Here is a 14,822-nt window from a genome sequence, read left to right as displayed (position 1 = left end):
GTCATCGCGCGCCGCCCAGCCAGTCAGAGCCAGCGGCCCGCGGGGACCAGGATGGAGACCCGCCTCTGCGTCCTGCGGCATCCGTGACGTCGCGTGGGCGTGGCCTCGGGGAGGGTCGCACCAGGGGCGGGGCCGAGGCTGCGAGCCTCACGGTTAGTCCACTCACACTCGGGGATGCGCTAACGGGACAGCGGGGCGAGCCAATCGCAGGGAAGCCTTTTGGAGTTAGGGAGTCTTGGGGTGGAGACTTGAGAGACTGCAGTTGCAGGTGGGTGAGCTCCGGGGTCTGAGGGAGGAGTGGGATGGCGGCGCCTTATTGCTAGATGCTGTGGTTAGCTTGTAGGATCCCGTAGAAAAGAGGATTCCCTTTGGCTGCAGCCGCTTCTGTGGGGTCTTCGTTTCTGGGCGCGGAGCGGAGGGTCGGGGGGAGGCGTCCGCGGTGTCCCCTGGAGTTGTGCAGTGCTGCGGCCTTGAGTTGGCGTCTCTCCGCCGTTCCTGTGGGTTCGAGACCCACCCCTGACCCTCGCCGCTCTCTGCCCCTAGCAGCCATCCGCCCTGATATATAACCCGCCTCCGATGCGGGTCTCCGACCCCACCCACCCCCGAAGGCGAGGCTGCCCCTGGACTGGGGCGTTGAAGAGACCCAGGTGAGGCTTTGCGCTGTCCAAACCTGGCTTAGAGCCTCACTGAGAAAGCAGGATTCTGTTGTCTAGGGCTACAGGACGGAGTGCATAGAAGGTGGCCCTTCAGACCCTGTGCTTTGGCACACTTTCTCAGAGTTTATGCAGGGGTCGTAGCGACGTATGTCGGTGTTCCTCTAGTTCTGTGTACACTTCTGATGACACAAAGCCCGCGGGAACGCCTTGGTCCATGGAAAAGTTGGTCTTTGCAGTGAATGTGCAGTGAGTCGGATGCCTAACGTGGTAGTAGATTAGATGCTCTAAGGTGTGATTCATCCGACTCCTGGCTTCCTTTGGCTGCCAGGAAGCATCAGAGGAAGGTCAGCAGAGGTAATCCACACAATGACTTATTATTTCCACCTTTAAGTGGGTTCTGTTACAGTTTTTTCTCTATACATTTTCCTATTATGTTTCCCCATTATCCCTTGGAATCTTTTCAAGTTGATGCGGTTTTTTAATTCTTTCCCCCCAGATACACAGAATTATTTGATACATCAGTTTAGCTAATACTTACATAAGTTTGTGTCAGGTACCGCATTTAGGATCTGCAGGGAGCTGACCATTCCCAAGGCAGGTAAAGGAAATACACCATAAACCTACAGTAAGACAAAATGTAAAGATCTTGTGACATTAAGACACTCTGCCACATACATGTGTCAGTAATAAGTGTCTCGGTTTTCCACTTTCAACTTTTTGTGTCTAAGCATTGTATCCTAACTTTTACTTTTCCAGTCTTTAATTTTGTGTACTTTCTGTTTCTAAAACGTATCTGGGTACAGTATCTCAAATAGGATTCTGTGTGGTGATTATTATTTATGGAGAATCTGAGATCAGAAAAGCATTTATGCATTTATTTGAATGCAGACTAAGGGATTTTTGTTCTGTTCTCTCACCATTGAACTAACCTTTCAGCATTAGCTTTATTGAGGCTAATATTCCTCAGGCAGTGTCGTGATTTCTTTGTCCAGTCTGGCTGGAATATTCTTTCCCTCCATTATCATTTTGATGTGGTTATCTGTCAGGTTCAGATGGCATTCCTGCCTACCCAAACAGCTCAACATCCCTGCCCCACACCCTCCACTCAAAGCCTAGGACCCTGGTCAGTACTCTGAATAGCTTTGTGTAATCACCCTCCTTCACCTCAAGGTTCAACTTCTAGCTTACCTTCTCTCAGGGCCTACTATAATGCACCCTGTAAACAATATTGTTTATACAATTCACTGGGCAATTCTAGTACTGCTTTATGACATCTTTCTTATCATACAGAATTATACAGGTGTGTGTTATCTTGTTAGATTGTAAACTGCCTGAGAAGGAGTTTCGTGTAGACTATAACCGTTATGATTATTTTTTTATTTCTATATAGATAGTACATATATTTATGTATACTATATATTTATATAAAATTGTGTATTTATATGTAAATAGAATATATGAGTAAATACTATAAAATGGCTTCTATGATAGATTTTATTCTCACCAGTTAACAAATTTTTAAAAAAATATTTTGTTTTTGCTTCTGTCCTGACTTTTAAAAAAATTATAAATGTGTAACTATTAATTATAAATGACTCCCTAACTATATTCAACAAGCAGAAAAGTTCTCGAAATATTTGTATTGCTCTACCCAGGGCCAGAAGCGTAACACAGAGGCTCACCCAGCTAGTGAGCAATGATCTGCTGGGTCCTGACCTGTGGATTCCTGTTCTCAGCAATGTCTGTTTCCAGTTTTATGTGACTTTGGCTAAATCACATAATCTCTCTTAAGTATTCATTTCAATACAAAGTCATCCAGTGAAGTCATCTTTAAGTGATTTTTAGATAATGTTTACTAGCTTTCCATTGGGTCACAAATTTTATTCTATCTCAGATCTTTTTGTTTCCTCCCAAGACTTCATTATATAACTTCATAATTCTCCCACCCGCTAAGGGTTCATCTCCTTTATTCCCTATGTCCAATGTGTCTCCGAGTCCTTTTGATTCTGCTTCTAAAACACAAATAAACTTACCTATTGCTCTTTGCCACCATTGTTGACACTCTCATTTAATCACCACCTTTCTGCATCTGAAATAGTTTCCTAACCCTGGCAAATAGGGCAGTGTTTTCTTTCGTACGTGCATAAGTGCCGTGCTGCAACCTGTCTTCTGAGCTGTCTGTAAATTCCTTCCCATAAGCGCTCTGCTGTGTTGCTTCCAAGTTGGACTGAGAAGTTGAGATGGACTGAAGAGTCATATAACACGGAAATTAAGAGCTGAGTGTTTCGAGAATTGGATGCTAGTTAGCTAAATATTCCTCAGGGGTTAAAAAAAAATGAGAGAAGTGAGCATGTGATAGTAATGTGGTGACACTGATGGGGCCTTTTACGTAGGATAAAAGAGCTCTATTGTAGTGGGTCAGGATGATGACAGAACATAATTCTGCCAAAATGTTCTTTAAATTTTTTTTTCTGGTAGAAAAAGGAGCATAGCTCAAAGGAAAGATTTTTTGTTTAAAGCTTGTTTAAACTTGAAAAAGATGCTAGAATTTGTATGGTGATGTGAAATGCCCAGGAAAGTAGGAAAAAATATTGATATTGTTGTGCCCAGATTTTGTGATCCCCCCAAAATCATCAGGAGTCTAAAATCGATGCAAACACTTAAGGGCAGTTTATTCACACTAACTTAGGCTCCCAGCCACCAGCCCAGCCCAGCAGGACTAGGGAGCGGTAGCAGCCACATTGGCCAAAGCAAAGTTGAGCTCTTTTCCTAGTATCTAGAATAATCTCTTCCTGTTCATAATTCTTTTTCATTAAACATCTGCTAAATAATCATTTTTTTAAAACGGCTTGAACTTTACTCTTCTAATGCATTATACCTATGTCTGATAGTTTTCCGAAATGTCAGAACATGTCACTATCCAATTTCACGTCATCAGTAGTTCCTGTTACTCTCAGGGAAAAAAAATCCAGCCCTGTGGACTCAAAGTTTCTGCACAAGGTAGTACAGTTGCAGCCTGCTCCTAACACCCTCATGAATTACACTCCAGCCACAATGGCTGCCTTTAGTTTCCTGATACTGAAGGACTCCTTTCTCATTTTAGGACTTTATACAACAGGACTTTAAAAGTTCAAGACAACTTTTGCAATATTTTAACTTCACCTTTTCCATGAACTTTTAAAAAAACTTTTTTTTATTAGCGATGATGCTTACATAGTTGGTCAGGGTGGGAAGGGTTGAGGGTCAGGGGATAGTGGATGAGAGCATGCTTTACACGTTTTCTTTTTCTTTTATATCGGGTAATGGGGATGCAGGGGAGAAACGCCCAGCCTCCCCACCGCCAGGGAACTGCCACCTGATGTCATCCCAGGGGCCACATTGTGGAGCAATTTCTAAGTGTTCTGTTCTCGTGTTTTCGACAGTTCTTTGATGCTGCTGATAGTGCTGCTCCAAGGGTGAGGAAATCCTGAGATTCCATGAGCTTTTGGAAGCCTTGTTGTGCATAATGGCACCCACCAAAAACCACTCCCTGTGATTCAGGTCTCAAATGTCACCTGGGAAAAGCTTTCCCAAATGTGTTAGATGACAGAAAAGGCTCTTAAGCTAGACTGTCTGAGTTTAAAACCCAGCTCCCCACTTACTTGCTGCGTGGCCTGAGGCAAATTAGATTCTCAGAACTTCAGTCTCCCTGTCTGTCACTTAGGGATAATAACAGGCTCTGCTTTATTCCATTGCTTTGAAGATGAAAAGAGTATCTGTAGCATTTGGGACAAAACCCAGCACACAGCGAGTAAGCATTCACTGTTAGCCATTGCTGTCACCTGAAGTTGAATGCCTACCAATTTTATTTTTGTTTCCCGCTTGTATTTATAGCAGCTTATAATTACTTGTACAATTTCTTGTCTTCCTTACTAGATGCTAAAGAGCTAAAAAGCAAAGGTCATAACTGCTTCTTTTCTCCAGTGACTATCAGGGCCTACCATAGTTAACACTCATAGTATGTAACATATATATCACTCTAACATATGAAGAATAGATCACAAGTCATGGTAGGTACTAATGTCAGTGACCAAACTCCTGTTCCCAGGGCCCAGTGAAATCAACAACCAAGTCAGTCACAACAGAGCTTTAAGATTCTAATTCTGACAAGTGGAATATGCTTTTCTTTATATTGTTTTATATCAAGCTTGATTCTTATACTTTTGTTGATTTAAATATTTGTAACAACTTTTAGGGGGAGACATAAAAGTGAAAAAAAATGGTTGTGACAATTCAGCATTCTGGGTAGAAAAATGTAACTTAGTTCTGATTCCTAGTCCTTTTTGTATCCATCAAATATCATTCTCTGTTTAGAGGATTAATGACATCACATTTCTGAAACAAGTTTCCATTAGTACCTCTAGGGTTTTCTTCCATGATGCTGATATTCCTGGCTTCAAATTTACTAATCATATAATGATAGATTTGTCATGATTTGTACCCAACCAAAGTAATTATAAGACACCTGTCATTTTCAGGTATGTGTGCAAAAATTTGTCTTGTGTGAAATATCATATTTGAGTTTAGAGAGTATTTGTAAAAAAAAAATTACAGATCTTCTGCCAAGAAGACTAAGAATCATTTCATAACACTGATTTTAACTGTTACTATTTACATACCACTTGACAATATTAAAATTCATGATATCATCAAATGTCATAATAACCCCGTGAGTTGTGTTCACTCTGATGGGGAAGCCAAAGCAGCCTCTGAAAGGTAACCTATGAGTCACTGCTAAGTGATGGACTATTTAGAACCCTCTTCCTTTGTAGAAGATTAGTGTGCTGTGCCACCCAGTGTATGTATGTATGTATTTATATTAAAGATGTATTTATTTTTATTGGAAAGTCAGATTTTACACAGAGAAGGAGAGACAGAAAGTTCCTCCATCCGCTTCACTCCACAAGTGGCCACAATGGCCAGAACTGAGCCAATCCAAAGCCAAGAGCCAAGAGCTTTCTCCTGGCTCCCCATGCAGGCACAGGGTCAGAGGCCTTGGGCCATTCTTGACAGCTTTCCCAGGCCACAAGCAGGAAGCCAACAGGAAGTGGAGCAGCAGGGACACAAACTAGCACCCAGGCAGGGTAAGGATTTAGCCACTAGGCTGTTATGCCAGGCCCCAAGGTGCATTTATTTTTAAGAAACTGCCTGGGTAATCATTTGTGGCAGAATTTGAAAGGCTTTTTGCTTGTCTGATACCCATATCTGAGCGGCTCGTTCAAATCCTTAGCAACTCCAATTAAGATCTAGCTTCCTGCTAATGACACCAATGGAGACAGTTTGTGATAGCTCAAGCATTTAGGTGCCTGCCACCCATTTGGAAGACCTGTTAGTATGGCAGTCCCACAAGGGTGAGCCCACAATTACCTCACAGAATCTGTTCCCAGACCCAGTTCTCTCACATGCTGGTTAGTGTCATGGCCAAGCCTGTTGTAGTCAACCTGCCCTGACACTCACTAGTGGGTAGTGTGGTCGAGCCCTGCTTTCATGTGTACCAGAAGATGGCAGTTGATGCCAGCAAGCCCAGCTCAGGTCTTCCATGTGAGTAGGTGGGTAGGTATATTGGTTTGGCTCCAAAACGTCCTCTGATTTCCCTCCTCCAAACCATCCAATCTCAATCCCTTCATTTACCTGCAAGTGTAGTAGCCTGGTTAGTAGAAGTTCCCCAGAAGTCACTCTTTACCTGTCACATTCTCCCTCATCATTCCTCCTCCTCACACATCCCCAAACCCCGTTCCCTGAGTAATCCACAGCCCCCTATGTCTGCGAGTGCACAGATCCTGAAACCCAGATGCCCGGGGCCCAATCACACTCACGCATGGGTCCCCAGACCCTGTCTGCCAGGGTGCTATTGTCTGTGCCCCCACATATCTTAAGAAAATGAAAAAAGGTAACCATGCTGTCACATTCATGTAGTTAACACATACTTGGCATTAACCAGGCCTAAGATGCCTGCCAGCTATTAGCTGTTTTTTCTCCCAATGGTATAACACTTGCCTAGGTACATTGCAGCTTAGTTGCCTACAGCTGAAATGTGCTAATATTTTTTCCATCTTCTTTTCTTATGGGATATTTTAACTTATTTTAAAATTCCACTTTAATTTTCCTATAGTGACTCAGTATTATCTTTCTGCATAGATAGATAGATAGATAGATAGATAGATAGATAGATAGATAGATAGATAGATAGATAATAAGTTCAGCTTTTCCCATACTACTCCAGTGGGGAGACAGGACAAGTGTTGAAACATCACATTATAATCTACCATAGGTGGAATTCCAGACCTGTATTGTACTTCTATAGATATGAGTGGCCATAAAGCCCTAATTTTTTTGTTGTGTTCAGCTGGGATTTTTATTTAAAACTTGTCTTTCTGGGATGCTCCTTTTCTGGTCTTGTGGCTAAAGAGAGAGTTTCTTTCCTTGTGGATCTTTATGTATGTCTTCAATGATGCTTCTGGATGGCCAGCTTCTTCAATATCTATATATAAGAAAACTAAGAGCTCACCACCATATTGTTCTGCATGTCCCAGTGTCATTTGCATGTATGATTTCTTTCTCCACTTCTCAATCTTCAAATATTTTTTTAAGCAGGAAAAAACATAAAAAGCATATCCACTTGCCCTGACTGGAAGTAGAAATCTCTGTTTCTTTATACTGGTTATGTTTCTAAAAACTAAAAACTGTGTGAAGACCTTGGGCAAGTGCCTGCATCCTCCTGCCTCACCAAATGCTAGCTATAATTGTCATGTATGTGTTTCTTGTTAAGAATGATTCTAAGGACAAGTATCTGTTAAGATGCTATTTGGGGTACCCACATTCCATTTCAGAATGTCTGGGACTCAGTTCCATTTCTACTACTGGTATCAGTTTCCTACTAAAGTTGTACTCTGGAAGGTATCTGATAATGGCTCAGGTGTTTAGGTCCCAGCCATCTCCTGAGAGTCCCAAGTTGAATTCCAAGCTTCTGGCTTCCGCCTGGCCCAGCCCTGACTACTACAGACCTTGAGCGAGTAAACCAGTGGGTGGAAGATGTGCTCTCTGTATCTCTGACTCTTTCCTCTCTCCCTCTCTCACTCTCTCACTTCCCTCCATTTGTCTCTCCTTCCATCCCTCTCCCTTTCAAATAAAATATAAGTAATATATATTCTAAAATATTAAATTGTCATGGTAACTTTTGGTCTGTGCATTTACGATTGGATAGCATGCGCATTATGTTTACTTGTTGGGCTTTTATTTGATATTAAAGTCAAGTAATGTAGTGTTATTGAAAATTGCACATTGAGTGAAACAAGCATGTGTTTACTAGTTCTGTGTTCTTGACAGATTTTGGAGTGTGACGTTTTCATTAGCACTCTACTATATTGGTGATTTTTTTCCCGCTCTAGTTCTATGAACAGATGAAACTGGCTATGGAGAATTCGTATGATGTCAGTCAACAAAACTCATGCAATGGAATTCCAAATGAGCAGAAAAACAACTTCCTTGTATCAGAAGACCACAGTCAGAAAATCTTAAGTGTACTACAGAATTTTAGGGAGCAAAATATCTTTTATGATTTCAAAATAATCCTGAAGGATGAAGAAATCCCTTGTCATCGCTGTGTGTTAGCAGCATGCAGCGACTTTTTCAGGTACTTTATCTTGTGTATGCCTCCGATTATAAGATATGTTATCAGGAAACTATACCATTTTATAATGTTCTTATTGTTTTACTACACAGTTTGTCCCACGGGAGTTTTCAAAGATAATTTTACTTCTTAAAGAAAAATCTACTAGAAACAATAGTAGTAACTCTGAGTCGCATAATTTAAAACAGCCTTTTTAAAAGCATGAGTCTCCCGGTACAAGCACAGTAGTCTAGTGGATGAAGTCCTCGCCTTGGCGCGTCCCATGTAGGGGCCAGTTTTAATCCCGGCGGCCCCACTTCCCATCCAGCTCCCTGCTTGTGGCCTGGGAGAGCAGTCAAGGACGGCCCAAAGCCTTGGGACCCTGCACCCGCGTGGGAGACCCGGAAGAGGCTCCTGGCTCCTGACTCTTGGCTTCGGATTGGCTCAGTTCCAGGTATTGCAGCCACATAGAAAGTGAATCAGTGGATAGATAATCTTCCTCTCTGTCTCTCCTCCTCTCTGTGTATCTCATTTCCCAATAAAAATAAATAAATCTTAAAAAAAAAAAAACTAAAACAGAACAAAACAAAACATGAGTTTCCCAAAACCAGCATTTCGCAATGTCCTGGGATTATTAGTCTGTTGAAATATTCCAGTGGGAAATACTACTTTTGATGTTGGATCACCTTTTTTTTCAGATTTATTTATTTTTATTGGAAAGTCAGATATACAGAGAGGAGGAAAGACAAAGAGGAAGATCTTCTGTCCTTTGATTCACTCCCCAAGTAGCCACAATTACCACAGCTGAGCCAATCCAAAGCCAGGAGCCAGGAACTTCTTCTAGGAATCGAAAATGGGTGCAGGGTCCCAAGGCTTTGGGCCATCCTCGACTGCTTTCCCAGGATGGGAAGCAGGGAGCTGGATGGGAAGTGGGGCTGCCGGGATTAGAACCAGCAACCATATGGGATCCCACTGCATAGAAGGCGAGGACTTTAGCTGCTAGGCTACTGCGCCAGGCTACGGATCACCTTTGTTTGAGGGATGCTGTGCTGCATCACTTTAGAAAAAGAACAAGTTGGGCAAATAAGTTTAAAAGAAAATGAGTCGCAGAGGAGACAAATATCAATCATGTGCTGTATCTAATACCCAGGAGAGGAACTCTAACCCGTAGAATTTTTAATTTGCTCTTTGTCAAATATATTCCTACGTTAGGGAAAATTCTTGTAGCTAAAAAGCATTTCTTTAGCGCTTTCAACTTGTTCTGATATTAAGGAACTTTCTAAATATAATTTAGTTTCTCTTATAGATCACCCTAGAATAAATTTCCTAGTCATGACACTGCAGGAATGCACGATAATCAAGCTTGTTTCCACTTCCACAGTTTAAAGCTCAAATACAATACTATGTGTTTGATAACAAGACTAGTGCTATGATAATTTTGCCAAGCTAGAACCATCCTGTGAGAACTCTTAATAAACGGACAAGCCACAGACTAAGCCTGTCTTGGTATCACCCAGGCCTTCAATATTTTAGTTTAGATTTAATATTGTAATAAACTTGATAAAAAAACAGATATAAATACAGTTTTTATACTGTTTTAATTTATAATTTAACCTCTGTTTTCCTACAAAGTTGGATTTTTTTTTCCTTACCAGTTGGATTTCAATCAACTAATGTTTATTGATATTTACTGTATACTCCAAATCTATAGGAATTCTGGATTGAATGTGGAAACATTTGCTCAATTTTCACACCATACTTTACCGGAGACAGGTCAGCTACAAGCATCTTGAACTAGTTGTTTGTGCAATTGGACTTTATGTGTCTTGTCAGATAGTTTGAAGTTACTCCACTTTGGACTCCCTTGAATTTCCAAGTATTTTTTAATGCATTCTTTTAGATTCATTTTTGCATTTTTATTGGAAAATCAGATACAGAGAGGAGGAAAGACAAAGAAGAACTTCCATCCACTGATTCATTCCCCACATGGCTGCAATGCCTGGAGCTGAGCCAATCCAAAGCCAGGAGCCAGGAGCCTCTTCTGGGTCTCCCATGTGGGTGCAGGGTTCCAAGGCTTTGGCCCATTCTCCACTGCTTTCCAGGCCACAAGCAGGGAGCTGGATGGGAAGCAGAGCCACTAAGATGAGAACCGGCACCCATATGAGAACCCTGTGTTTCTAAGGCGAGAACTTTAGCCGCTAGGCTACCGCACCATGCCTTCCCAAGTATTTTTATACCCTACCCACTATCAGGTTCTACTTATGTCTTTCCTCTTCTCTTCTAAACCAGTTTTTCTTCCACTGTTTTCTATTCGCTTTTCGTTCATGTTACCTATTCATCATTGCAAGCAAAACATTCTAATGGTTAAGTACTTAATCTCTTAATTCATATATTCTAATTTAAATTCCAACCCTAACACAGGCATGTGACCTTAGTTAAGTTGCTTAACCTCTTCAGGGTTCAGTTTCTTTAAGTAGTGATTGCACAATGCCTACTATATTTAATTAGTATCTATTTTGGGCTTCATTCTCATTTTCAAATCTAGCTAAATGAAAATATCGCATGTGAACAAATAGCTTGATTTTCCTGTCATGTTTTCCTGCTAATAAGAGTTTCATATAAGCATTTGAACTTGTAGCCTTCTTGATGAAGTTGTTTTTATTGACTGTATCGATAGCTAATTTTTGCCTATCAATTTGTTCAGCATTCTCATTTTTATTGGTTTGCTTTTAATTTTTAAAATTACTGTTAAAACTGACAAAAAATATACTTTTTAAATACCAAAAATATTAAGTCCTTTGTTATATTTGGTATTTGGAAAATGAATATAGAGTTTACATAAAAATATGTATAAAAATAGAAATTTAACAACATGCATTCATTTATTCAAGACCACTAATTCATATTTGTGTTAGAAAAATTAGAAGAACAATGTTTAACAAAAATGCACAATATATGAAACACTTTTGGGGTGTCGAAAATTATGATAGCTATGTATAGTCCATCATAAAAATGGAGATAAAAAATGAAAAAGATATCAAACATATGTTATAGAAACAGCTTTATGATAAAATAAATTTAAAATGAGTTCTGACTGAATATTTTAAAGATGAAGTATAGAAATTTATTTTTACTTGTGCCTTCTCAAAAGATAAATTGAAACATATACAATCTGATAGAAAACATTTGATTTCTTGAGATGACACTAACAGCTAATACTTTATATTGGTTTATTCATTTGTTCCTCCCAATAATCTACTGGGAAAGATATTACTAGTATTCCCATTTTCAAATGAAGAATTTGAAGTACATTAGAATTAAGTCCTCTCCCTAGTAGCACACGATAAGTAGCAGAGACTAGATACCCAGCCTGGTGGCTAGTTCTGGCAGCCATACGCTTAACATTATACTAAACTGATTGTAGGTGTTTTGATAATCAATAGAACTACCATCACAGGTTAACAAAGAAATTGATACACAAATCTGAAAAGCCTTGCATTGTGTATCACAGGTCATAATTTTCATAACAATGCATGTTTGGTTATGTGTCACAACTGAATTATTATGTGAAGGTACCTTATCGCCCTTTCTTTTCTTGAGAAAGTATTCTTTATTTGGCAGGCACCTCATGTTATTCAGTTGATCTGTGCTGCTTTAACCCATCTAGTTGCCTTCTGGATTAGACTCTATTAGGTAAATTGGTTTTCACCCAAAGTACTTGGGCACCTGGTGACCTCACAAACATGGTTTATACAATACTGGCACAAATATAAACTATTATTAACCAGAAACAACAGCAAAATACATTTTAATCCCTGCCCACACAGTTTCCAAATAATCTGTATTTCCACATTAAACTCAGCCAAACAAATGCCCAATTTTTTTAGACTCCATTCTTACTATGTGGGAATAAAAGAGAATTCACTCTGACAAACTTTCAAGCTGGCCTCATTTTTCAAAATTGAGGCTATATCTCTATCTGTCAACAGCTGTTACTCATTTTTTGGCATTTTGTCTTGGTGTGATGCACTGCACCTATTTAGTTTCAAAAAATTACATTCTGTTTTCCCCAACATGCTGGATCAATGTGCTTTTTTACATGTGTTTCTTACTCGGTGGATCTGACATCTCACTATGCTCCACCTTTCATGTTACATTAGTGTCAAATCTAAGAATATTTGAAAAGCATTCTAAATCCTAAACCCCAAACCATCATATTTTATGTAGATTTAGTTAGCAGCATAATTTATACTAATCAACCCATAAAGAAATTCTGCCACTAGTGAAAGCTTTTCCTAATTTTATGAATAATATGTAAGAACAGATCAGTATATAAATTTGAACACTTTTATTGTCCTATTTTAGATTAATCACTGTATCTCAGCTATAATAGAGGTTACTATTGGCAGAAAATAATAAATACAAATAAATAAAATACACATTTGGATAACTTATTAGAATGCTATTAGATATGATTTTATGATTAAATTAAGGGTACAGAAACTGTTAGGGTATATTGAAAATAAGTGTGGAATAAAGTATTCCTGTTTACTTGTTCACGTTCTTTATTTTTGCAGGGCTATGTTTGAAGTAAACATGAAAGAAAGAGATGACGGAAGTGTTACCATTACTAATTTATCCTCCAGAGCAGTAAAAGCATTTCTTGATTATGCCTATACTGGAAAAGCAAAAATAACAGATGATAATGTGGAAATGTTCTTCCAGCTGTCATCATTTCTTCAAGTTTCCTTTCTATCCAAAGCTTGCAGTGACTTTTTAATAAAAAATATTAATCTTGTCAATTGTTTACAGTTATTATCTATATCAGATAGCTATGGCTCTACCCGTCTGTTTGATCATGCATTGTACTTTGTACAACATCACTTTTCTTTGTTATTTAAATCCAGTGATTTCCTAGAGATGAATTTTGGAGTACTGCAAAAATGTCTGGAATCAGATGAGTTAAATGTTCCTGAAGAAGAAACGGTACTGAAGGTTGTTCTTAATTGGACTAAACATAACTTAGAATCAAGGCAAAAGCACCTGCCTCACTTAATTAAAAAAGTAAGATTGCACCAGTTATCTGAGGAGACACTTCAAGATTATCTTCGCAATGAAGAATGTTTACTCAAAAGTACAAACTGTTTTGACATAATCATGGATGCAATTAAGTGTGTGCAAGGTTCTAGTGGACTTTTTCCTGATGCTCGACCATCCACAACTGAAAAATACATATTTATACATAAAACTGAAGAGAATGGAGAAAACCAATATACGTTTTGCTATAATATCAAAACTGATTCGTGGAAAATACTGCCACAGTCACACTTAATTGATTTGCCAGGATCTAGTCTATCTAGCTATGGAGAGAAAATATTTTTGACAGGGGGTTGCAAAGGCAAGTGCTGTAGAAAGGTTCGACTTCATATTGCTGAGGCCTATCATGATGCCACCGATCAGACCTGGTGCTACTGTCCAGTCAAAAATGATTTCTTCTTGGTATCAACTATGAAAACACCAAGAACCATGCACACCTCAGTTATGGCTCTCAATAGATTATTTGTCATCGGTGGAAAGACCAGAGGATCTCAGGACATTAAAAGTCTCTTAGATGTTGAATCTTACAACCCTCTTTCCAAAGAATGGATATCTGTTAGCCCATTACCTAGAGGCATATATTATCCAGAAGCAAGTGCATGTCAAAATGTGATTTATGTTCTTGGATCAGAGGTAGAGATTACAGATGCCTTTAACCCATCACTCGATTGCTTCTTCAAATATAATGCTGTAACTGACCAGTGGTCTGAACTAGTAGCAGAGTTTGGGCAGTTTTTTCATGCAACATTAATTAAAGCTGTCCCAGTAAACTGCACACTATATATATGTGACCTATCGACCTATAAAGTTTACAGTTTTTGTCCAGATACTTGTGTTTGGAAGGGTGAGGGGTCTTTTGAATGTGCAGGCTTTAATGCGGGTGCAATTGGAATTGAAGATAAAATATATATATTAGGTGGTGATTATGCACCAGACGAAATCACAGATGAAGTTCAGGTCTACCACAGCAGCAGGTCTGAGTGGGAAGAAGTTTCACCGATGCCAAGAGCCTTAACTGAATTTTACTGCCAAGTAATTCAGTTTAACAAATACAGGGATCCTTGGTTTTCTAATCATTTCTAAAATTAGCATGTCAGAATGTGCTTAGACATTCTATAATATACCAGTTCTAGTAACCTACAGTAAATTTGTTTACCATAGAATTAGAAGTTCTTCACAGAGTAATAAAGTGTTACTGCTCTTAGAGAATCACTATGTATGTACGCGGTAGATGAATAAACAGTTCCCAGAAACTTTAAAATAGGAAATGCATTTTACCAAAAACTATATTGAATATAATGTAGTCTTGGAAAATCCAGAATACTTGGTGTTCTAATGTGTAAGTAAAAGTCAGTCATTAGCTTTAGACACTGTTTTTGACATTCCATGAAAGAATATTAAAAACATCAAAATTTCACATA

General features: G+C 39.2%; 1 protein-coding gene across 3 annotated transcripts; it reads left to right on the top strand.

The window, feature by feature from the left end:
* The first annotated feature begins 104 nt into the window (after positions 1–104).
* KBTBD3 (kelch repeat and BTB domain containing 3) lies at positions 105–14,754 on the top strand. 3 transcript variants are annotated; one of them, XM_040976877.1, is made up of 4 exons: positions 105–268; positions 8,084–8,328; positions 10,016–10,077; positions 12,882–14,520. In XM_040976877.1, exons 2-4 carry the CDS (start codon positions 8,311–8,313, stop codon positions 14,482–14,484), a joined length of 1,683 nt encoding a protein of 560 aa, XP_040832811.1. In that variant the 5' UTR covers positions 105–268; positions 8,084–8,310; the 3' UTR covers positions 14,485–14,520. The 3 variants fall into 3 exon arrangements, with proteins under 3 accessions (XP_040832811.1, XP_040832810.1, XP_040832809.1); XM_040976876.1 differs by lacking the exon at positions 10,016–10,077 and adding an exon at positions 5,060–5,173 and having other exon boundaries at positions 123–268; XM_040976875.1 differs by lacking the exon at positions 10,016–10,077 and having other exon boundaries at positions 142–268; positions 12,882–14,754.
* Positions 14,755–14,822: the final 68 nt, after the last annotated feature.

Source organism: Ochotona curzoniae, unplaced genomic scaffold, assembly GCF_017591425.1.
Source record: "Ochotona curzoniae isolate NIBS_2020 unplaced genomic scaffold, NIBS_Ocur_1.0 contig_2723, whole genome shotgun sequence".
NCBI lineage: Eukaryota > Metazoa > Chordata > Mammalia > Lagomorpha > Ochotonidae > Ochotona > Ochotona curzoniae.
Note: the sequence above shows the minus strand (reverse complement) of the source record. Positions and strands in the feature narration are given on the sequence as shown.

Excerpts from the sequence above, each read along its gene's own strand:
- KBTBD3 (XM_040976875.1), top strand. The coding sequence starts at position 8,096 with ATGAAACTGGCTATGGAGAATTCGTATGATGTCAGTCAACAAAACTCA. Across the intron at positions 8,329-12,881 it reads GCATGCAGCGACTTTTTCAG|GGCTATGTTTGAAGTAAACA; the intron begins GTACTTTATCTT and ends TTATTTTTGCAG.